This window comes from Sander lucioperca, chromosome 12 (genome assembly GCF_008315115.2).
Source record: "Sander lucioperca isolate FBNREF2018 chromosome 12, SLUC_FBN_1.2, whole genome shotgun sequence".
NCBI classification, from domain to species: Eukaryota; Metazoa; Chordata; class Actinopteri; order Perciformes; family Percidae; genus Sander; species Sander lucioperca.
In genome coordinates, this window is record NC_050184.1 from 19,327,649 (window position 1) to 19,350,389 (window position 22,741).

Consider the following 22,741-nt stretch of genomic DNA (forward strand, 5'->3'; position numbering starts at 1 on the left):
CCATTGAATAACTGGTCTAGAGTATAAATACCTCTGTCACTCCACTGGTTACAAACAAAAGGTTTGTTACCGGACATTAAGTGCATGTTGTGCCAAATTGGCGTGCTCAAATGCCACTTACTGGTGTAGCGAAGTTGCTCCTCCACCTGTTTAAAGTTGGTCAATGTGTTGGTGATAATAGGGCCATAGGTTAGCATGCACTTTTTGGACACACACCTGCAAAGGCGAGGTCTTGCAGTCTTAGACCTCCAGTGAGGTTTTGCTCTATTTCTCTCCATGGGACTGTAGATGAGGGGTCTATCCACACTCTGAGGGCCCGTAGCTGAAAGGCTCTATGGTACACTTTAAGGTAGGGGAGGGCCAGGCCTCCCGTGTTCGTGGTACGTTGCAAGGTAGAGTATTTTAGCCTAGGTTGTTTACTATTCCAAATATACTGCCGGATAACGGCATCAAGTTTCTTCCAGAAATTAATTGGTGGGGGTAAGGGGATCATTGTACATAAGAAGTTCACACGAGGAACTATGTTCATTTTAACAACAGCAATCCTGGACCGTAGCGCAGAGATGGGGACTCAAGTCTGAGACTTGGACTCGAGTCGCACTTAAGTCGCACAAACAGCTGACTTCAGACTTGACTTGCGACTCGACCCAAAAGACTTCAGAGTCAAGGTTCGAGACTCGTCAACAACATGTTTTCATGCAATTACTGCTTTGTCAAATCTAAATTTATTCATGTATTTCTATTTTCTTTTATTGGCGCATATACATTGGGGAAACGTATGACAAGCTGCATGTCTCCTGCCCTTTGCCATAATGTGCAACGTAACGCATGCGTTATGCCTTATGTGCGCGCACTCACACATAAAAATACATTGACGATGGCGACACCAAGTCCTCCCAGAGTTGTGCCTTTTGTCATTAGTTTTGCTTTCAACAGTGGCAGTAAGCAAACAGCTACGTGCAAGGTGTGTGGCAGCAAGATAAATGATGCTGGATCAACAACGTCAAACTTCATCAGGCGTCTCAAAACGCACCCAGATAGGTCAGTCACTCACACGCTAAGAAAGTGAAACGTTACATTTAGCATATATCGTCACAGGTAACAAGCTAACCATCGCAAAGTGTTGTGCTAATGCTGGGAACAGGCACATTGTATCTTTATAGTTAGTAGTTGCTGAGGCTCAGACATCCATGGCGCACAGGAGGTGGGACGCACGGATCCATCTCCCCAGGAACAAACGCTGTGTCGGGGGGGCAAACTCAGGTGATGCGTAATTGATCCCGTGGATGATTTGTAGACTATTACGTGACCAAGGTGTACCCGGTCCACCAAACACTGGGCCGTCTTGACCGTCTTAATTCTGCACAAATTGCTGTTACTGTAGTCCTATTTACTAATTCATTATTTCATCCATGCGTGGCGCAGCGGATCCGTGCGCACTGTTACCTGCCGTGGAGACTCTGGCCTCACTAACCTCTCCTCCACTGAGTTGGGTCTCCCTCGCGCTGGACTCAGTTTCACTGAGCGTACTAACACTTATAATAAATAAAAATAAATAAAAAAAATTAATAAATAAATAAATTGCATTAGATCAGTGAATTCAAACTGCTTATTGTGCGTAATTTGGACTGACACTGAGATGCATGTTGTTCTGTAACTGGTGTGGCGCTGCCACTATTGTCTTGATTTCCACTTCGACATTAGACATTTTTTTGAGAGAAAGAGACGTTACATTTAGCATATATCACCACAGGTAACAAGCTAACCATCGCAAAGTGTTGTGCTAATGCTGGGAACAGGCACATTGTATCTTTATAGTTGTATCCATAAGATGTGACAGACTTAGGTTAATTTTTCACCAGGTCAGAGGGCTAGAGTGATGTGTTAAGTAGACCCCATAAAGTTATCCCACAACTGATTTCAATACTGTACTGTCTGGATGGTAGCTACAGGACATGCTTTAAATTCATAAGATTTAACAATACAGTGTTAGGGACAAATCAGATGGCCAGAGACTTGAGACTTGACTTGGACTCTTGGCAAAAGACTTGAGACTTGACTTGAACTTGCCCCTCAAAGACTTGAGACTTGACTTGGACTCGAGCTCAAAGACGAGACTTGACTTGGACTTCCAAAAAATGACTTGTGAACATCTCTGCCGTAGCGATGCCAGCAGCGCAGACCAATTAGTCAGATCCCTTTGAACACTACTTAGTTTCATAGTTGTCCTGGACAGCTCACTGTATCGATGCATGGATGGTGATGCCCAAATATCCTGTACTGTATTAATTACAAAAACTAAACTGTATTCTGTAGTCAGAGAAAGACATGTTGCAGGTGTCTGAGCCAAAACACCCAGAGAAGGTATATAAACTGTCATGTCTCGTCCCTGTGTCAAGTTTCTGTGTTTAGTTTGTTTCATGTTTTCTGTTAGTTTTCCATTTCTTGTTTTATTTTGAGTCTCTCTGTTCCCCACCATGTGTTGTCTGGTGTTACTTCCTGTCTTATATTTCTCCCGCCTGTGTGATTACCTGTCCCCGCCCTTATGTGTCTCATTGTCTCCCCTGTCTTGTGTATTTAAGTTCAGTCTTCCCCTTACCCCAGGCGAGATTGTCTGTTTTCCATGTGTGCAGCCTTTGAGTCTTTTTCCCGTGTTCCTGTTTTCCTGTATTCCTGAGTTCCTGTTTCCTAGTAAGTTTTTGACCCGTTGCTTGTTTTGACTTTGCCTTAGCCTAGCGATTTTATACCACTGGCTTTCCTGACTTGTGTTTGTTTTTGGACCTTGCCCTTGGATTCTGTTGGATTCTGTTCTGTTGATAAACCCATTTGTGAAGTTTACTCACCTGAGTCGTGCATTGTGGGTCCATTCCCTGTTGAGTGTGACAGTGTCCAAAGCAGAATCCAAGGGCAAGGTCCAGATAGATAGATAGATAGATAGATAGATAGATAGATAGATAGATAGTCAGTCATTATTGTCCACTGGGGAAATTTGTTTGATCAATTGATCGTTTTTTTAAAAAAATGTACACAAAAATATTGATCTTTTATAAAGACGTGAGATTGCTGAACGGGATTCATCTGGTTATTGAATCAACTGAAATGAAGTCAGAAATGTCGATAGATCTTCCAGCAGCGATGTCATCGAGGCTTGGCACCCTGGTAGAAGTAACATCATCAGTGGGGATGTGACATCATCAGTGGGGATGTACGGCAAGGCGCTTGCCGCAAACAAAAGGTCTCTTTTGATTGCAAGCCACGTCAATGGGAGACCCTACAGTAGAGTTTAACAAACAATTAGGGCTGCAGATTGATTAATTATTGATTAATCTCACAATTATGTTCAAATAGTAACAGAACAACAAGTCCTCCAAACCAAACAATGATATCGGTCGTTCCTACCCTCTACTACGACCCACAGGAGCGTTTCATAAAATAATGCCCCTAGCTGTGGCAGGAAATAGGACCTCATATCTAAACCAGAGAACGTGAAGGTCGCGGTTTTAAACACATCTTTAAAGTTGTGAAAGGGTCGCAGTTTGGTTATGTTAAGGCACCAAAACTACTTAGTTAAAGCTACATCGTGTAAGAATTTCACCCATCTAGCAGTGAAATTGTATATGACAACCAACTGAATATTACTTTCTAGCCCTTCCCATTCCGAGCGCGTTTCAAGTGCTACGGTGGCCGAACCCCAAGTTAGCTCCTAGTATCTCCGTCTGTGTATACACGCAGCTGTTCTAGCCACTCCAATATTAACTTTGGTCTTGTTGCTTTGCCTGTCGCGTTGTCGTTTTAATTCTCTTTTTCCCTCCCAGCTGGCATTCGTCACGGTCTAAAAGTGCGAAAGGCGGAGGTATGTCCCTATTTGGCTAAGGTATTTTAAAGATGGAGGCGCTACATGGCGGGCGCCATTTGAGCGACTCGCCTGTATGTATTCTGAATAATTCTAAATGGCAGAGTCTACGCTTACGAGAATACTTTGAGTAGTTGGTGGAAGTAATTACACATGAATGAGCACATATTTGTGAAAGAACAAGGGGGTTTTTGCTAAGAATCAACTCAAAAAATGACACAATGTAGGTTTAAGAAAAAAAAAGATGGTAGATTGGGTTAAAAATAAAAACTGCCTAAAACGCTGGTATCGGTATAGGGAAGTACTGGAGTTTATGCACCAATCCGATACCACATAATAAAGCCCTAAAGAAAATATACGTTAAAGTAGTTTATTTATGTTCTTTTTCCGTTATAACGTCAAACTGCAGAATAAAAGAAAGTTCTGTGGCATTCATTGTTCATGTTTCACAAAGAGTTTAACCTGAGCCAGACTGACAACAACGATAGAAATAATATCACATCCATACAGGGATAGTAGTATACAGTTGTTAAAACATAATAAATATATGACACACTGGAATCGGATCGGTACTCGGTATCGGCCGATACGCAAGTTCAGGTATCAGAATCGGTATCGGGAAGCAAAAAATGGTATCGGGCCATCTCTAGTTAAAAATAGACGTTACTTCCAGGGCATGAAGTTAACTTTTATGACCACCACCCACTGTGACAGGTGGATTTAAAAATCCACCTGTCACAGGGACTTTTTACCAGCCAGTTTTGTTTTTGCGTCATAAAGGTGAAAACAGGAATTGCTGTGTCTCTATGATCCTGTCCTGTCCTATTGATGGTAGCCTACTCGTGAACATTGCGCCGTCATCACGTGCTGTAGTAGGGGGGCCCGCCTTGATAATCCTGCATAGGGGCCCGGTGTTGGCTCGTTACGCCACTGCATATAAGAGATGAGATGACTGACAAAATCAGGAGTAGCCTATGCCACCACAACAACAACAAAACACTGGTGAATGCGCACCATAACACAAGAATTTTTTTTGTATAGTTCTTAAAAATAAAAAAATAAATAAAAAGGAAACTTGTTTTGGGGAGAATAATACTTATTACTATTAATTAATTACTCTGGGCTGAGATTTTCTAGTAACCTTACCAAAAAGGCTCAGGATGCTGCAAATGTTGGTAAAATATGAAAAAGGCTGGTGGATTTAAGACACAAAATAATTTATTGGATGAATCAAATATGAACATATCTGTCACTGTCAGTGGCTTGTTGATCTTAACATTGTTAGTTAATTTCCTATCCTGGCCTGGGACACACATTCATACAGTTTAATAAAGTACTTATTGGACTTTAACTTATCATTGCACTTACAATAACAAGGGTGGCTGTCCTCAATTTAGGTCATCCTGTACATCTCATCTGCGTTTTTTCCTGCATCCACCGTGTGCGTTTGTGTGTGTGTCTGTGCGTGCGTGTGTTTGTGTGTGTGTCTGTGTGTGTGTGATTGTGTGTGCGCGTCAGTCGCGGGGGAAACGGAGAAGCCCCGCCCGCTGCAGAGAGCCGACAATTTGAAACAGCAGCGCTGACTTTAGAGTGAAAAAACGTTAAGCGTACATTGATGTTAAAATGTATACAGGTTGGCAGGACGGTCTGAAATGTTTTGCACGGTCTTTCGCTGTATGTTTTGTTGGTAAATGTGAGATGTTCGAGTCACACACACGTCTCGTCTTCATATCAGAAACTAGGAAATGAATTTGACCCGTTCTCACTCCCGCTTGGTCAGTGGCTGCACGTGGGATGCTGGGAATGTGTGAGTAATGAAAATGCGATAGGGGGCCCCGGCTGTCAATCAATGTCTTCCAGTGATGCGGGCCCCTGATTGGACCAGGCCCGTAAGCAACCGTGTACCCTGCTTACCGATAGTTACAAGTCTGAATCACTCAATTCTCATTGGCTACCCGCCAATGTGGCAGGTAGATTGACAGTTTCACCCGCCAATCACAAAAGTTACCCGCATTGCCAATTTCATGCCCTGGTTACTTCACTTCCCGTTTACTTTTATTTTCAAATGGGACATGAACCCTGCTCTCCCGGGTAAAAGACCTGACAAATTTGGGGAAATTATATTTTATCACCTTACTTCCTGCTTTGCTCCCGTCATAATTACTACAGCCACTTGAGGGTGCCGCCACTAGAAACCTAAATATAGGTCGTAATTTCTGCTTGTACAATCGATGTCTGGGAGGACATCAGATCAGTGTCAATCAGATAATCGGTGCGTACCGAGGTAGTTCAACTCCATGCAGTGCTCGTTGTTTTTAGTGTTGTCAGGCTGCCCGGCACCCCACAAGCTGAATTGAAACTTGGTACCATCAGTTGACAGCCACACACCCTCTTGAAAGAAGGGTCAGTTCATTCCAATCACAAAAAAAGATATTTTGCCACCATGTGGTCCAAATCACACCAGTCAGACTCTCGTTAATAAACAGTTAATAAAACATAACATATTCAATATCAGGCTTGCAGGGGACATGCATCGCATCATGTTTATTTTAAATCACTCACCTTTGTCGTGTCCTGGCCTTTAACCCAAGTTTCGTCATTTTTGTCAGTAGCTGTGTTGATTATGTTTTTGACAAAGTCGTATGTGTCTTTGTCAGGGACCGATGCCAGATTCCCACCGAGGCCAATGCAGGCGACCTAAAAACATGACAAAGTGGGAAGTGAAAACAGAAATAGGGAGTGAGAGAAAATCATTGAGAGATGGAATGAGTTAAATGAAAACACAGAAGTGAGAGTTTTGGTGAACGAGCTGGCTTAAAGCATATGTCATGAATACAGTTTGGCAGTTATAATTTAGTGTGCCAATGCACTGCTATAGCAGCATGCATCAGCACAATGACTAGTATTCATCATAGTTCTATCTATACTTCTATCTTCTTATTCATCATCTTCCGCCACATTTTTTGTCTGGCTACTAGTCTTGCAGCGTTGCCAACACATGGGTAAAAAATACATCAAATCGTGTGGAATGATCGGGAAAGGTGTGCTATGTCTTTTCTAAGAGATTCGCCTAGCGGTTTTTATGGAAATCGCAAAAAACTGCGCTAAATTTCCTCATAGACTTGAATGGAAAATATTTGGAAAATCTTTGGGAAATTTACCTTCTTTGGGGCCATACCGATCGCCATACTTTAATGTAGAAAAATGATTAAAAGTTTAAACGGATAACGAAACTTTGGACTTAATTGGGCTAAATGGGCATTCTGATATTAAGCACGGTTTTTACGACAGTTTGTTTCATGCAATTTTTTAGATTTTTCAGATTTTATAATGGGTTTGTATGTGAGGAATTTAGAGAGATGGAGTGAGTTAATTGAAAACAGAAGTGAGAGCTGGCTTAAAGCATACAGTATGTCATGAATACAATTTGGCAGTTATCATATTGTTCCTTAAAGTACCTCTGCATCAGCCCAGTCCTTTGAAGCATGGCGGTTCACATAACAGTGATCTTTGAACTGAGTCCAACCAGGAGGGCAGGTCTTACACTCCTCACAGCATTGGTCTGCAACACAGTTATAACTGATTAGAGCAGCATTTGAAAACGTATAAACAACTTGAACTCCTGAATTATTACCTTCAACCTCCCTGACAGTGATGGATTTTGCCACACACTGGTTAAGTTAACCTTCAGGGCTTTCTGCCAGAAAGGTTTTATTTTAATCTAGTTGGGAGGGAGAACGTGTTGCTACTAGTCTTGCATTGCCAGCTCTACCTCCACAACGCTGCAGAGGAAGGTCTGGCTAGTCCACACAATATTCCGGGATAGGAGAAAAACTTGCTCTGGTTTATTGGCATTTCTTTAAACCAATCACAAATGTCTTGGCTGGACACCGGACGCAATACAGTGCCTCTGCAAAATAGCCTCGGGAAGGAACGTGTTTTGGTGTAACATGTGCACGTAGGGAGGCGAGCTCTGGAATTAAAATGGCTGTCGAGTGTGTGATGAGAATTTTACCTAATAGTTTAGAGTTCAGAACGCCAACACAAAGAAAGAGGTGAGGGACATCCGGCGGAACCTCCGGTGGCATTGGAACAATCCCGTAAATGAAACGTCGTCGATATAGACTAATTTGAACCCAAACTACTATCTTTTCCTAAACTTAACTTAGTAGTTTTGCTGCCTGAAATATCTGGCAGAAAGCCCTGAAGGCTAACTTCTCCTATGTGCGATTTTGTCCAACATCACTGACATTGAAAGTGCAGTAAGAAGGGATCTTCTAATGGCCAGTTTGAACAGGAGGAATGATTACAAAAAGTAAAACCTGTTTCAATGTTCATTCGGGCACCGACTATTGTTTTAAAACAGAACCTACAAACCTATCCTTTAACTGAATAAGTGCCTATCTATCGATATTATAAATCAACAAAGCTGTCTTTGTCTGCTCAGGAGAACAGCAAAAACACATCTGATAACTCATTATTAACTTAAACTCCTGTATCATGACCATCCACCTCCCCGACTCTGAGAAGTACCAACCTGATTCACAGTCCGCCTGTAAAGAGCAAGAAAACAGTTAGTACTGAACACAGCTTAAACTTGCCTCTAACTTTAGACTTGAGCTTTTTATTTCATTGTGTATCATTCACTACCTTGCTCACTAAATCATATTGCACTGGTAGTTATTGTGAAGACAAAATATGGAAATGACAGAATACGATGAAAACATATTGTTGGTCTCAGAGACATGGTACTAGTGTTTAAAGGTCCAATGTGTAGGAATTTCTCCCATCTAGCTTTGAGATCATATATCGCAATCAACTCTGATGACTGACTGAAGACCTGATGCCATCTGGGTAGAGACGCAGTATATTAATGATAGCTTATTTATGAAGTGATGCAAAATGTGAATTTAACTTGAAAAATTATTTTTAGAGCAATGTTATTTGGTGACATAGGAAGATCAAATAAACAAAACAAGTTAGCACGTTTTACAGAAACAAGGCATTGTGAAGAACTTTACATGAGAAGGTGATCACTACATGTAATACTGAACTAGGGTTGTGCAATTAATCGACTTTTAATCATGATTACGATTTTTCGATCACAAAATGTAATTGAGTAAAACAAAGATTCTAAAATAGCTAAAATAACTAAGTTGAAATAAGAAGTTATGACTAACTGAGATTAAAATTAGAATTTAAAACTGAGTTAACTCAAAATAATATAAACTTAATAGCAAATTAAAGAGAAATTTAATTGAACTTAAAGGGGTGATAGAATGTAAAACCAATTTTACCTTGTCATAGTTGAATAACAACAGTTTGATATGTAAATAGGACATACATAGAACCTCAAAATCCCATTGACACCTCTTTCCTCTGCAAATCTCACAATTTGAAACTGCCTCTGAAAACGGGCAAATCTCAACGGCTCCTCCTTATTTGGCCTTTTACCTTTGTCATGCCCCAACATTTACATAGGCTACACCACTGATCTGAGGTAGTCTTCTGAATAGGTCGCGCAGATCTCAGAAATTGTATACATTGTTCATCTGCTATTTCATCACTAAATTCACTTCTGAGACTTTTTATGTGAGAAATCAACTACGTAGAGGTCAAATATGTGCCATTTACCAAAATGTATGGCTAATTGCAAATTTTGTCCGACTGTGTGTCGGAGTTCAGCGGCCGGTGCTGCCTGGGTTACTGCCTCACCGCCCGGCCTGTCCTCCTTCACAGACCCGGGCCTGCTGTGAGGTAGATGGAGCTCTGTCACAGCCGGCAGCCCGCAGTGCTCCATACGCGCAAAGTCATTGTTTCTGGGTTACTGGACTACCAAACGCAGCTGCCCTGACAGAGCTCCAGGTACTGCAGCTCCCCTCTTCCTGCTAAATGGCCGGTGTGTGTGAGTGAGAGCATGGTCAGCGAGCTTGTTACGCCCGCAATCTCTTACCACAGGTTCCAGTTAATCTTATAATGGATATGTGTGTTGAGTTGTTTAAACAAACGATCGGGGAAATAAACGCCTAATACGCCTGATAGAGCCCGCGGTGAGCTCGATGGAGCTCTATTCATGAGAGCTAGCTAGCCTCCTCCTAACAAAACCTCTGAAATTCACAAAAATGCATTGAATGAAATCGGACACAAGTGTTAGCTTTGTAAGATCTTGGAGTAGCTGTAATATAGGTGGTGTGACGAAATTCAAACTGTAAATATACTCTAGTTATGCCGGCAGCCGGCCAGCTCCTCGGAGCCCCGAACCTCGGTAGTCCAGTAACCCAGAAACGGTGACTTTGTCCTAGGTATGTAGCAAGCGGGCTGCCACTTTCTCGTCAGACTGTGTGGAGCTCCTGAAGTCCGACACGTCTTTACACATTTGCAATTTGCCATCAATTTTCATAAAACGGCCCATATTTGAGCTTTATATAGTTGATTTTTCGCATAAAAGTCTCAGAAGTGAATTTAATAACGAAATAGTAGACAAACAATTCAAAACATTGCAGTGTCTGAAATATGAGACCTGCTGTCTCGTCTCCAATGTATGTGTATGTGGTTCACTCAACCAATCAGCGCGCAGCTCATCTAAATATTCATGAGCATACCACATTTTCACAGGGTAGTTAAGGGCCCATAAAATAGCACTTGGGCCATTTTCAGCCCAACCAATGTTACATACCCTGTTAGGAGACCTTAATGAACATTTATCGGTGTTTTTTGCCCCCAAAGGCGCATTCCAGGCAGCGCTGCCTGGAAGGCACTAGGATTAGGCACTGGTTATGGTTATGGTTATGGTTATGGTTATGGTTATGGTTATGGTTAGGGTTAAGGTTAAGGTTAGGGTTAGGTGTCTTGAAGACAGCGGTCGCAGCGCTGCCTGGAAGGAGCAGTTGGGGGCAAAAAACACCATCGAGCTTAACGAACAGTGTAAAAATACCCTATTTAATCATTCTATCACCCCTTTAAGTTGAAAGTTATTCTTGAAACCAAATAGGTTGAGTCAAACTGAAAATAGAAAGAAAAAAAAAATCTTTTTCATTCCAAGAAAAGGTTAAAACTTGAATAGAATTAGAATTTAAATGCAAAGATTGGTCTGTTATGTGAATTGCGTATGTAAACTGTGTATTTGGTACCATTTACTATTTATACCTGCTTCTAAATTCTTTCTACCCTTTTATATAAAGCCGGTATTCAAACTTGCTTTTTGGTCTGGGGTATTATTGTTATTTAACTACAAACTACTCCTCCGAACCTAGAGCCTGGTCCTAACGTATCTACTACTCATAGTAAGTGCTACATTATACTGAACTAGGGTTGTGCAATGAATTGACTTTTAATCGTGATTACGTTTTTCAGCTGACAAAAACAATGTCATCGAGAAAAGGGATTATTTTGCACATTACGTTTTGCAAGTAAACTCTTACTTTGTCTTGTGTTCTGAGGGGAATACAAAAAGTTCAAACAGGAAAAGTATGAAGGGAAACTTCACAGTTGAAGGTGTTTTCACTGTTTTATTGTTTCTTAAGTTCAATAAATGCAACATCTCGTATTAAATTGTGATTTTTTTTCTCTATCTCTATAAAGAACAGATGTAAACTCTTTTTTGTAGCTATGAATTAAAACTTCTGTTGCTATGATGAAAGGCAGGAATGAGAGTCGTACCTTGTTGTGATGATCAGATAAAGTTGAAGGTGCAGCAGTAGCAGGTAGCAGGGTGACTTTGAGACGGAAACCCAGAGCTTATATACCTTCTCTGGGTGTTTTGGCTCAGATACCTGCAATGTGTCTTTCTCTGTTCACAGAATATAATTGTTGGATTTGTTTTGGGGCTTTTCAGCCTTTATTTGATAGGGCAGCTAGGTGAGAAAGGGGAAAGACATGCAGGAAATCATCACAGGTTGGACTCGAACCCTCAACCTCTGCATCGAGGCATTAACCTCTCAGTATACGTGCGCCTGCTCTACCCACTGAGCCAATCCGGCCACATAATTATTGGATTTTGATAATGGATAATGAGTTTTCTTTTGGCGTAGATTAACTATTTTAAATAATAAATTATGTATGTACACAGCAACCTTTTAGCTATCAGCTACAGCATGCGCTACAGAAATTCAGATCAGGATTGTAATTTAGCGATAGTCATTGTATCGTTCATTCATTTTATACTTTATAAACTTAAATAATATTTTGAGTGGCACCACCATTATTGCATTTCTTAATGAAAATAACTTAATGATTTATAAACACTTCAGTGAGGCGGCACAACAGTCGGCCTTGGTCACCGCAAGTTTTTTCAATGTTGGTCTTGTGTGTATTACTTATTATTTAGTGTAGTAATTTATATATTTTCAGTCATGCAGAGACAGAAAGTAAAGATTGTAATTCCTCTCCCAAGACTTTCTGCGATCTCGTGATCTCTGATCATCTCACCAAGGTATGTTATTTATTTAATACTTTCTTCTCGTCCGTCTTCAAAGCATTCACTGTTTTTGTGAACATCTCTTGAAAATAATCGTGGATCTTTCCATGATTATTAGAGAATATATCATGTTCACATCAGGGGGATTCACCCACTTTCTTTAGGAGTTACACAAAGTCATACGTTACAATTCAGGAGTATCGTTTGTGAAAAGGGGAACCCAGAGGTCTGTACTATGAAGCAAGATTTGGGGTTGCCGAGACAACTTCAGGTTCAACCCAGGGTTTTGTGTATCACAATGGTGGGTCACTTGTTACCGGGTTGCATCGCCATGGTAACTTATGCTGAACACCTAACCTGCTAGGGAGCGCCGCCCCTATCATGTGGACGCGCTCGTCGCTGGATTGGGAAACCCCTGGTTGATTGAACTAGTTGTTAACCGCCGTCGTGACACACCTTATGCCGAACCGCGGTTGTTAAGTTTGGTGAAGCCGTGTAATGGAAATAAATCCAGGGCATGTTGATCTTGCTTCGTAGTGTTAGAAAATATAAAAGCATACAATGTGATCGTTTGATTTCTGAGGAGGAAGGAGAAAGGCTTGGGTCCAATTGAAAGTTAAACAAAAAGATTTAATAAACAACATGGTGAAAATGACAAGACAAAAAGCAAATGTTACACTGCAGCTGACAGTGGACTGAAAACACGCATCTCCGTTCTGGAGTCACATCAATCAGTCATGTGACAATGATAAAACAATACACTGCAAGCAGCGGACATACAGACATGCTTCCTTGTGAGGTCACAGTCTGCAGTCCAAACAATACATCAATGAAACACTGCCAGCAGTGGACTGCAAAACATGTCTCCCCTTCGGGAGACACATTCAAACAGTCCTGAATCATTGTGAAGTAGAGCTTAGATCGGCCTAAAAAATCAAGCCCGAACCTACCCGAGCCCGAGCACGTTGCGTCCGAGCCCGGCCCGGCCCGACATATTAACTGTAATTATGAGCCCGAGCCCGATTTAAACCCGACAATTTTTTAATACGTGGGCCGTTATAACTGACGTTCTCAACTACAATTCAGAGTTGTTTGAACTGCAGAAATCTGTTTAGAATAATACAACAAGGACGAAGCATGTAAACTGCTGTTTGTTTAGAATGGAACGGATCGCAATTGGATCCGAATGAAGAAACGTAAAAAAAAAAAGAAACAATGATGAACAACATATTGTTGTCACTGCCCACGACTTGTTTAAACTGCTTCCATACCTCCGACTTTCCTCCACACTTGCTCAAAGGTAATTCTCCTGTTTTTCTTTTTTTCTTTACATCTTCAAGCTCCCGGTGTGATGCGTGCGAGAGGAGGAGAATGGGTTTCTTGAAGAAAACCTGCTCCCGACCAGGTTAGGTTCACAGACTCAGTTACCATAGTAACTGACTCTAAGGTTAAGTTACCTCTCTTTCTGAAACAGAAAACCTAGAGTTTCCCTCATCTCAGGGTTAACAAACTCTGCGCATCATAAATTGCGTTATCGTTCTCTTGCCGCTTCCCCTTGCCCACGTCGGAGAATTCTTGTTAAATGATTTGATTTGAAAGAAAGAGAGTTTCAAGCGTCCTGGAAGATGAAGGACTTTTCTTGGGAGGCAGTAGAGGATTGCTGTATTCTGATAAATCCCCCAGGCCCCCCTGACTGATTATTGGTCCCCCATGTGCCACCCCACTTAAAAAATCGCCCCTGGGGTTAACCCATTCAATAACACAGTCGACCTGGGTAATACCCTGATTGAGCCATCGATGTGAAACAGGTATAATGGACTGGCTAATAGGACATTTTTCAGACTATTTTTGTTTCTGAATAATGGGCTGTCCCCTCCAGTTTTTCCCACGCCCAAATTTAGCCTAACTTCAGACTGAGTGTTTAATTAAGATGATTCTGTTTAACTTTTAAACATCCTGGTTGAAATGAGGAGACGATCATCATGAGTAAATAGGCCATGAGGCTGTGCAATTAATCAAAATGTAATCATGATTATGAATAATCGAGAAAAACAATTATTTAGCTCATTACGTTTTGTAAGTAAACTCTTATTTTCTCTTGTGTTCTGAATGAAAAAATAAAATTTAAATAGAAAAAGTATTAAGGCAAATTTCACAGTTGTTTGTGTTTTTTTCACTGTTGATTTATTTAACTTTTTCCACAGTGTTTTAAGGTCAATAATTGCAACATCTTTCCAGAAGTCAACAAGTAATTGTGTTAAATTATCGTGATTTCAATATTGACCAAAATAATCCATAATCGTGCAGCCCTAAGCTGTGCTGTACCTAACATCATTACATGAACTGCTTTTTTTTTTTACAATAAATGGACAAAAGAGTACGGACACCCCATATCACATCCATGTACACATTGTCATGTGTGCTTTTGGTCAGGGGTTCATGGTTTGATGATATTTTAGAGAGGGTTCTTCTAACTTTGTGTCAACAGTTTGTGTTTGTCCATTTCATGGTTCAACATGGTAATTCTGTTCCTGCACAAAGCCAGGTCCATCAATTAATGGTTTTCAGAGTTTGGTGTCATCTTTTTATGTAACTATCATTAGAAAACTCGTTTTGGTGTTAAAACTGATGTCAAAGTCAGCCCCATGATATTGAGACTCATTTCAACTGTGTCTCCTGTCAGTTAAGGTGAAGTTTTGAACTTGTTGGCGTCTTCTATAAACTAAAAAGGTTAGGGTTAGGGTTAGGGCTGAAACGCTAACAAAGTGCCTGTAGCTAGCTAAAAACATCAGATTTAAGCATGTCAAAGGCCATATTTGTGTTCATCTGGTTCCGCCGTGCTTTTATGTTGCATCACTTACCGAGAATGAGCTGAACAGCGGGCTGGGTCTAACGTTAGCGGTCAGCTGATCCACTGCCGCTGTCTTCAAGGCTTTAAATGGTTTGGCCCCTTTGTATCTGGCTGAACTTTTACATCACTATTCACCAGTCAGAACACTGAGGTCAACCAACCACTTGCTTTTGGATGTACTAAAAAGTAGAGGGGATCGAGCTTTTGCGGTGGGTGCTCCCATCCCAACCCTGGAATATCCTTCCATTGTATATTTGAGAGGTGACTACTATAGACTATATATACTTTTAAGTCCTTGCTAAAGAAACACCTTTTTACTCTGGCCTTTGGTCCTAGCTGAGTCTGGGCATCAAATGTCTTTTAATGTGTTTTGTTGTTTCATGTTATTTGTAACAATGTATTTTTTACGTGATCATTTTTGTATTTGATATTTTACCTTGTTCAGCACATTGGTCAAACACAGTTGTTTTAATGTGCTATATAAACACATTTAACATTGACAACAAATATTGGAATAATTGTCTGAAAATTGTGTGCAGACATTCATGTTCAACAGAGGATGAAACCTACCGACATCAGCAGGTTTACATCTTTACATCTTGAAATTCTATTTTTATTGAGTTATAACAAGGTTGAAAAGAACAATGCAAGTATTCTCATAGGACTCACAAGTCTTGTGTAAATGAAAGTTTTAGCAAAGTGTAGTAAAATCCTGTGATTTGAAAAGTGGCGGCAGCGTTCGTCAAATGTTCGTTGAATTCAGAGTTTTGTGTTACAGTCCTAACTTTGGTATTGTTAGCAACGTCTGTTAACACAGATAATCAAATCCCTGCAGCCAGGTTCAACATCTGGTGGAAATCCTAAAACGTGGAGACTGTTATACGATAGCAGTAAAGAGGGGGCAGCTTCATCACACGTGGTATAAAGTTTCCGTGTGCACGCACTTTAGATCCTCTAGTTTATGTACTGTAGCTGATGCCTTTTCATAACTGATGGGCTGTGGATATAGGCTACTCATTTTATGGCATCTTTTCATGTAACTATCATTAGAAGACTCTTTTGTGTTAAATAAAGATGTCAAAGTCAGCACCAAATTGAAAAACAAAAGAACTGATGATCTGAACTTGTCGGCGTCTTCTTCGATCCAACACCTGTGCATGTTTATTTAGGATGATTCTGTTTAACTTTTAACATCCTGGTTGAAAATGGGAAGATGACCATCATGAGTAAATAGGCCAGCAGCAGTGCTGTAGGCTATTTAACATTAGATCAATTTCTATTTTTCACTTGATGGACAAAAGAGCATGGCTACCCCTGTCCACATATATCACATCACTATTTTAAAACTAAAACACAGCCACAAATCTTTGATCCTAGTTATTCATAACTGGACTAAATGGAAGAAACCATTTAACTATGTAGACTAATTACTTTCATGGTAGAAACACAAATATCCAGGAAAAATGCTCAAAATCTGGGAGTTGTAGGGGTGCAACGATCACAAAACTCTCGGTACAGACCGGATCACGGTTTTGAGTCATGGATTGGATCAATTTTCAGTTCAGCACAAAAAAGGAGTGAATTTAAATGATTCACTATGAATGTTATAACAATAACTTTTAACAATAACTCATTTAACCAGTTAATTGCTGTTAAGCGACAAAAACAGATGAGAAAAGGGTATTTTACAATAAATTTGAATGCACCATAACAGCATCCAGACCACCTCGACTGCGCTGAACGCAAGAAGCATGAAACACGTTTTGGGGAGTGGGTTTTGGTTCAACGTGTGTGTGGCCTATAACCTTAAAGATGCAGTTTGTAGGGCTGGGTATCGTTTAAACAATGACAATACTAGTACCAATACTAGTACCAATACTAGTACCAATACCAGCAGCCCGGGAGTTTCAGGCCCAAGACCAGCCCACTTTTTCCATGGTGGTGGAAATTGGATAAATGAAGCAACAGTTCAGCTCTCACTATTCTGTAGTTTTTATTAATCCCATGGTTCAACAAATAATGTAAAGGTTAAAGTTAACAAAAAATATTCCACTAGTCCACAAGGATAGGTTGATAAATTAACTTAACTAATTACACAACATGAGATAATATGGAGATGTCTGCTTTTTTCTAGCAAAAGTTACAGAGGGGGATACACATTATATCAGGCCGTTTTTCACCTGATATTTTGTGTATCCCCTCTGTAACTTATATGGTAGACAGGTGAACAAAGCAGTTAATTGAAAAGGCATATTAAACTAAATTAAATTAAAACAGAAATCACGTTAGAGGGCAGGGAGGGACGGGTTAGCAAAGACGAGGCATCCTTGCCAGACCACACCTGCAAATAATGGACAGATGGAGGTAGCCTAGATTAAAGGAAAAAATATTGTTTATAAACCTGTCAAATACACCGCACTCTACAACAGGAACAAAATAATTTCAGGAGACGGGCTTAAAGGACAATTCTGGCGCAAAATGAACCTAGGGGTTAATAACATATGAGTACCGAGTCGACTGTTTCTCTGGGATATGTTTTCATGCTAATCAAATGTGTCTCTAGCTTGAAACAAGATAGCACAAACTGCTGATTAGCTTATAACGCTAGTCTTTAGGGCACGGCTAAAGTAAAAAGAAATCACTATTTCTACACCACTAACAAGTCTCAAAATAGCACCACACTTCCTCGGTAGTATAATGAGGGTCCCTACACCGAAGCATTGAGAACTTTTTAAGTGTGCAGCCAGTTTATTAAAAAGATTGACCAGGCGAACGACGAACGCCGTGCTTGAGCTATGCTACTGGTTACTGTTCGTCGATCAACTGGTCGTGACTGTTTTCCCAAGATGGCGCCTGCCTGTATACGTGAACGCTACTGTCTTTATAATCTATCTTCTGCATACTTACAAAGTTCTCAATGCTTCGGTTTACATGTAGGGACCCTCATTATGTTACCGTGGAAGTGTGGTGATATTTTGAGCCTTGTTAGTGGTATAGAAATAGAGATTTATTTTTACTTTACCCTCTGCCCCGACGACTAGCTTTATAAGCTAATCAGCTTTTTGCGCTAGCTTGTTTCAAGCTAAAGACACATTCGATTAGCATGAAAACATATCCCAGAGAACGGTTGACTCGGTACACATGTGTTATTAACCCCTAGGGTCATTTTGCGCCAGAATTGTCCTTTAAAGAGACAGGCGGTCCTACAGAGCGTCTCAGACAGAGGGTGAATACAGATGCAGCAGCCATGGGCAGTATGAGAAAGATAAACTGTTTTGTGAACATTAAAGCATGTAAACATGTCCTAGTACAAACACAAAATACAAGTAAGACAAGTCATTCTTTCTTTGTTTGAAGAGCGTTCAGTTAGGTAACTCAATTCAATTTTCAATTCAATTTTATTTATAGTATCAAATCATAACAAGAGTTATCTCGAGACACTTTACAGATAGAGTAGGTCTAGACCAAACTCTGTAGTTTACGAAGCCCCAACTATTACAGTGGTTGCCTCAAGAGCAAGCATTAGCAGTAGCTATTGCGACAGTGGCGAGGAAAAACTCCCTTTTTTGTTAGGAAGAAACCTGGGACAGACCCAGACTCTTGGTAGGCGGTGTCTGACGGCACCAGTTGGGGGAGTGGTGAATGGTGGTCATAATAAAGATAGTGAAACAGTGATCACAATGGTAGTCGTAGTAGTTCATGTCATAGTAGGGTACAGCAGGGCGTTACGGGGTGTGGTGTGGCACAGCAGCCTGGGTGGACGCGGTTGGACGCGGGCAGGACGCAGTCGGACACTGCGGGGAATCGCAGAGCGTAGCAGGGTGTAGTAAGTCCATAGCGTCAGCTGCACCCAGGACCCCGGTGTAGGTGCCACCCAATTCCAAGGCGATGTTCTGGGTGAAGAAGAAGCAAAGGGACTCCGGGGAGAAAACTCCCCAGAGCTAGGTTAGTAACAGGCATTTCTGGGACTAAGATGCACACAAAAGGAGACAAGTGAAAAGAGAGAAGAGGGAGCGGCTCATTGTGTCCTTGGAAGGAGCTTCCCACAGCAGTCTAGAGTTATAATAGCATAAATAAGAGAGGCAGGCTAAAGAGAGGGGCCCTGGACCGGGCTCGTACTCTCCCCTGCCGGAACGGGCTTGTACTTCCTGCCTCCCTCTACTCTACTCTACTATGCTGCAACTCCTCACTCCCTAACTATAAGCTTTATCAAAGATGATGGTTTTCAGTTTATTCTTAAATGTGGCGACGGTGTCAGCCCCCCGAACCCAAGTCGGGAGCTGGTTCCACAGGAGAGGAGCCTGGTAGCTGAAGGCACAAGTAGCTCTGAGTTCTGGGAGCGCAGTGCTCTAGTGGGACAATAAGGTACTAAGAGCTCTTCTATGTATGATGGTGCTTGACCATTTAGTGCTTTGTAGGTCAGGAGAAGGATTTTAAATTCAATCCTGGATTTTACAGGAAGCCAATGCAGAGAAGCTAATACAGGAGAAATGTGATCTCTTTTGTTAGTTCTTGTCAGAACACGCGCTGCAGCATTCTGGATCAGCTGGAGGGTCTTGAGGGACTTATTTGAGCAGCCTGATAGTAAAGAATTACAGTAGTCCAGCCGGGTAGTAACGAATGCATGGACTAGTTTTTCAGCATCGTTTTGAGACAGGATGTTCCTGATTTTGGCAATGTTACGAAGATGGAAAAAGGCTGTTCTTGAGGTTTGTTTTAAGTGGGCGTTTAAGGATAGATCCTGATCAAAAATGATTCCTAGATTTCTGACAGTAGTGCTGGAGTCCAGGGCCATACCATCTAGGGTAGCAATATCTTTAGATAATGAAGTTCGGTGGTGCTTGGGTCCCAGCACAATAACTTTCGTTTTGTTTGAGTTTAACATCAGAAAATTGTGGGTCATCCAGGATTTTATATCTTTAATGCACGCTTGAAGTTTAGCTAACTGACCGCTTTCGTCTGGCTTAATTGACAGATATAATTGGGTGTCGTCTGCGTAACAGTGAAAGTTAATTGAGTGTTTCCTAATAATATTGCCTAGAGGAAGCATATATAAAGAGAATAGAATTGGTCCAAGCACTGAGCCTTGAGGAACGCCATGGCTAACTTTAGCGTATTTGGATGGTTTATCGTTAATATTAACAAATTGGGATCGCTCAGAAAAATAGGACTTAAACCAGCTTAGTGCGATTCCTTTAATGCTGACTGAAAGTCTTCAAATAGACTATTTCTATGCAGAAAGTCACACAATTGATTAGCGACTACCTTCTCAAGGATTTTGGAGAGAAATGGGAGGTTAGATATAGGTCTATAGTTGGCTAAGACCTCAGGGTCGAGGGTGGGTTTTTTCAGAATAGGTTTTATCACAGCTACTTTAAAAGACTGCGGTACGTGACCCGTTAATAAGGACATATTGATCGTATCTAGTAATGTGGTATTGACCACGGGTAGTGCTTCTTTAAGTAGCCTCGTTGGAATGGGGTCTAAGAGACAGGTAGTTGGCTTAGCTGAAGAGACCCTTAACATTAATTGTTGGAGGTCTAAAGGATAAAAGCCGTCTAAATAAGTATCAGGTCTTATCGTTCTCTCTAGCCCTCCTGCGCCCAATGGTGAGCCGTTAGAAGCTGTGGGCAGAAGGTGATGAATTTTTTCTGTAATTGTTATAATTTTATCATTAAAAAAGCTCATGAAGTCATCACTGCTCAGAGCTATAGGAATAGATGGCTCAACAGAGCTGTGACTCTTTGTCAGCCTGGCTACAGTGCTGAAAAGAAACCTTGGGTTGTTTTTATTTTCTTCTATTAGTATTGAGTAATAGTCTGATCTGGCATTTCTGAGGGCCCTCCTATAATTTTTTAGACTATCTTGCCAATCCACACGAGATTCTTCCAGTTTGGTGGAACGCCATTTCCTTTCAAGTTTTCGTGAGATTTGTTTTAATTTGCGAGTTTGGGAGTTATACCAAGGTGCTAGTTTCCTTTCCTTCATCATCTTCTTTTTGAGGGGAGCAACAGAGTCTAAAGTAGTCCGTAGGCAAGCCGTAGCAGCGTCTACAAAGTTATCAAGTTGGGAGGGACTAAAATTAACATAACGGTCCTCTGTTATATTAAGAAATGGCATTGAGTTAAGTGCTGTTGGAATATCTTCCTTAAATTTAGCTATAGCACTGTCAGATAAGCATCTAGTGTAGAAACTTTTATTTAATTTCGTATAGTCTGGTAGTAGGAATTCTAAAGTTATTAAAAAATGGTCTGATAATAAAGGATTCTGCGGAAATACTATTAAATCGTCAATTTTGATGCCATATTCTAGCACGAGGTCGAGGGTGTGGTTAAAACAGTGCGTGGCCTCATGCACCCTCTGACTGAAACCAATAGAATCTAGCAGTGAATTGAAAGCAGTACTAAGGCTATTGCTGTCAACGTCCACATGGATATTAAAATCACCTACAATAAGTACTTTGTCTGATTGAAGGACCACGCATGATAAAAACTCTGAGAATTCAGATAAAAACTCAGAATATGGACCTGGTGCTCGGTAAACAACAACGAATATAATTGGCTGTACTGTTTTCCATGTTGGGTGTTGAAGATTAAGAACAAGGCTTTCAAACGAGTTATAATTTAGTTTAGGTTTAGGATTAATTAACAGGCTCGAGTCAAATATGGCTGCAACTCCCCCTCCTCGGCCTGAGCCTCGTGGAATTTGGGTATTATTATGACTGGGAGGAGTGGCTTCGTTTAAACTAACATATTCGTCATGGCCCAGCCAGGTTTCGGTGAGGCAGAGTAAATCAATGTGGTTATCTGATATCAATTTGTTTACCAATAATGCTTTCGATGACAGAGATCTAATATTTAATAGTCCACATTTGATTTTCCTATTCTGTTCTATCGTTGGAGTGGTTGTTTTAATTCCAATTAGGTTGTTTAGTATAGCACCTCTTTTGTTAGCGTTTGGTTTAAACGGTCTCAGTCGGGGGACAGACACGGTGGTTATGGGATTATGAATGGGTGATTGCTCTGAAGGGAGCACAGAGGGGCGTGTAGCGCTGTATCTCTGATTACTGACTTTGGGAGAGTGTGTCTGGTCAGTGTGCTTGTGGGAGTGTTTACGGGATGTAAACAGTCAATCAGAGGTCTGGGTATGCAGGGCGTGGTGCAAATTTCCACGTAGCATCTGGCTTCCGCGTGTATTGGGATGAATCCCATCCCTGCTGAACAGGGAGCCACGTTCCCAAAACAGATTGAGGTTGTCAATAAAGCCTATCTTGTGAATGCTGCATGTGAGCTGGAGCCAGGTGTTAAGGGAGAGTAGTCTGCTAAAGAGGCATGATCCGCGACCTAGAGATGGAAGTGGGCCCGAAATAAAAACCGACTTCCCAGTGCTTTTTAAAGCCTCAATGAGAGTGGTAAAGTCTCGCCTTGTGCGCTCACACTCCTGAATCCGAGTGGACATGTCGTTATGTCCACAATGGACCACGATGCGTTTGATAGAGGTCGGAAATGAGGGTATCAGGTCCATAACTTTAGCCAGGATGTCTGCAACTTTGGCTCCGGGAAAACAGTGTGTGACAGCATTATGAAACCGTAGGTCTCTAGTGATGGAGTCCCCAATAATT

General features: G+C 41.1%; 1 protein-coding gene across 1 annotated transcript; it reads right to left on the reverse strand.

The window, feature by feature from the left end:
• Window positions 1-3,194: 3,194 nt before the first annotated feature.
• LOC116045490 (galactose-specific lectin nattectin-like) lies at window positions 3,195-9,316 on the reverse strand. Its single transcript, XM_031293144.1, has 6 exons — window positions 9,308-9,316; window positions 8,391-8,406; window positions 7,312-7,415; window positions 6,412-6,550; window positions 6,134-6,244; window positions 3,195-3,271 (listed from the first exon to the last, which is right to left on the reverse strand). Exons 1-6 carry the CDS (start codon window positions 9,314-9,316, stop codon window positions 3,195-3,197), a joined length of 456 nt encoding a protein of 151 aa, XP_031149004.1.
• Between the last annotated feature and the right edge of the window lie 13,425 nt (window positions 9,317-22,741).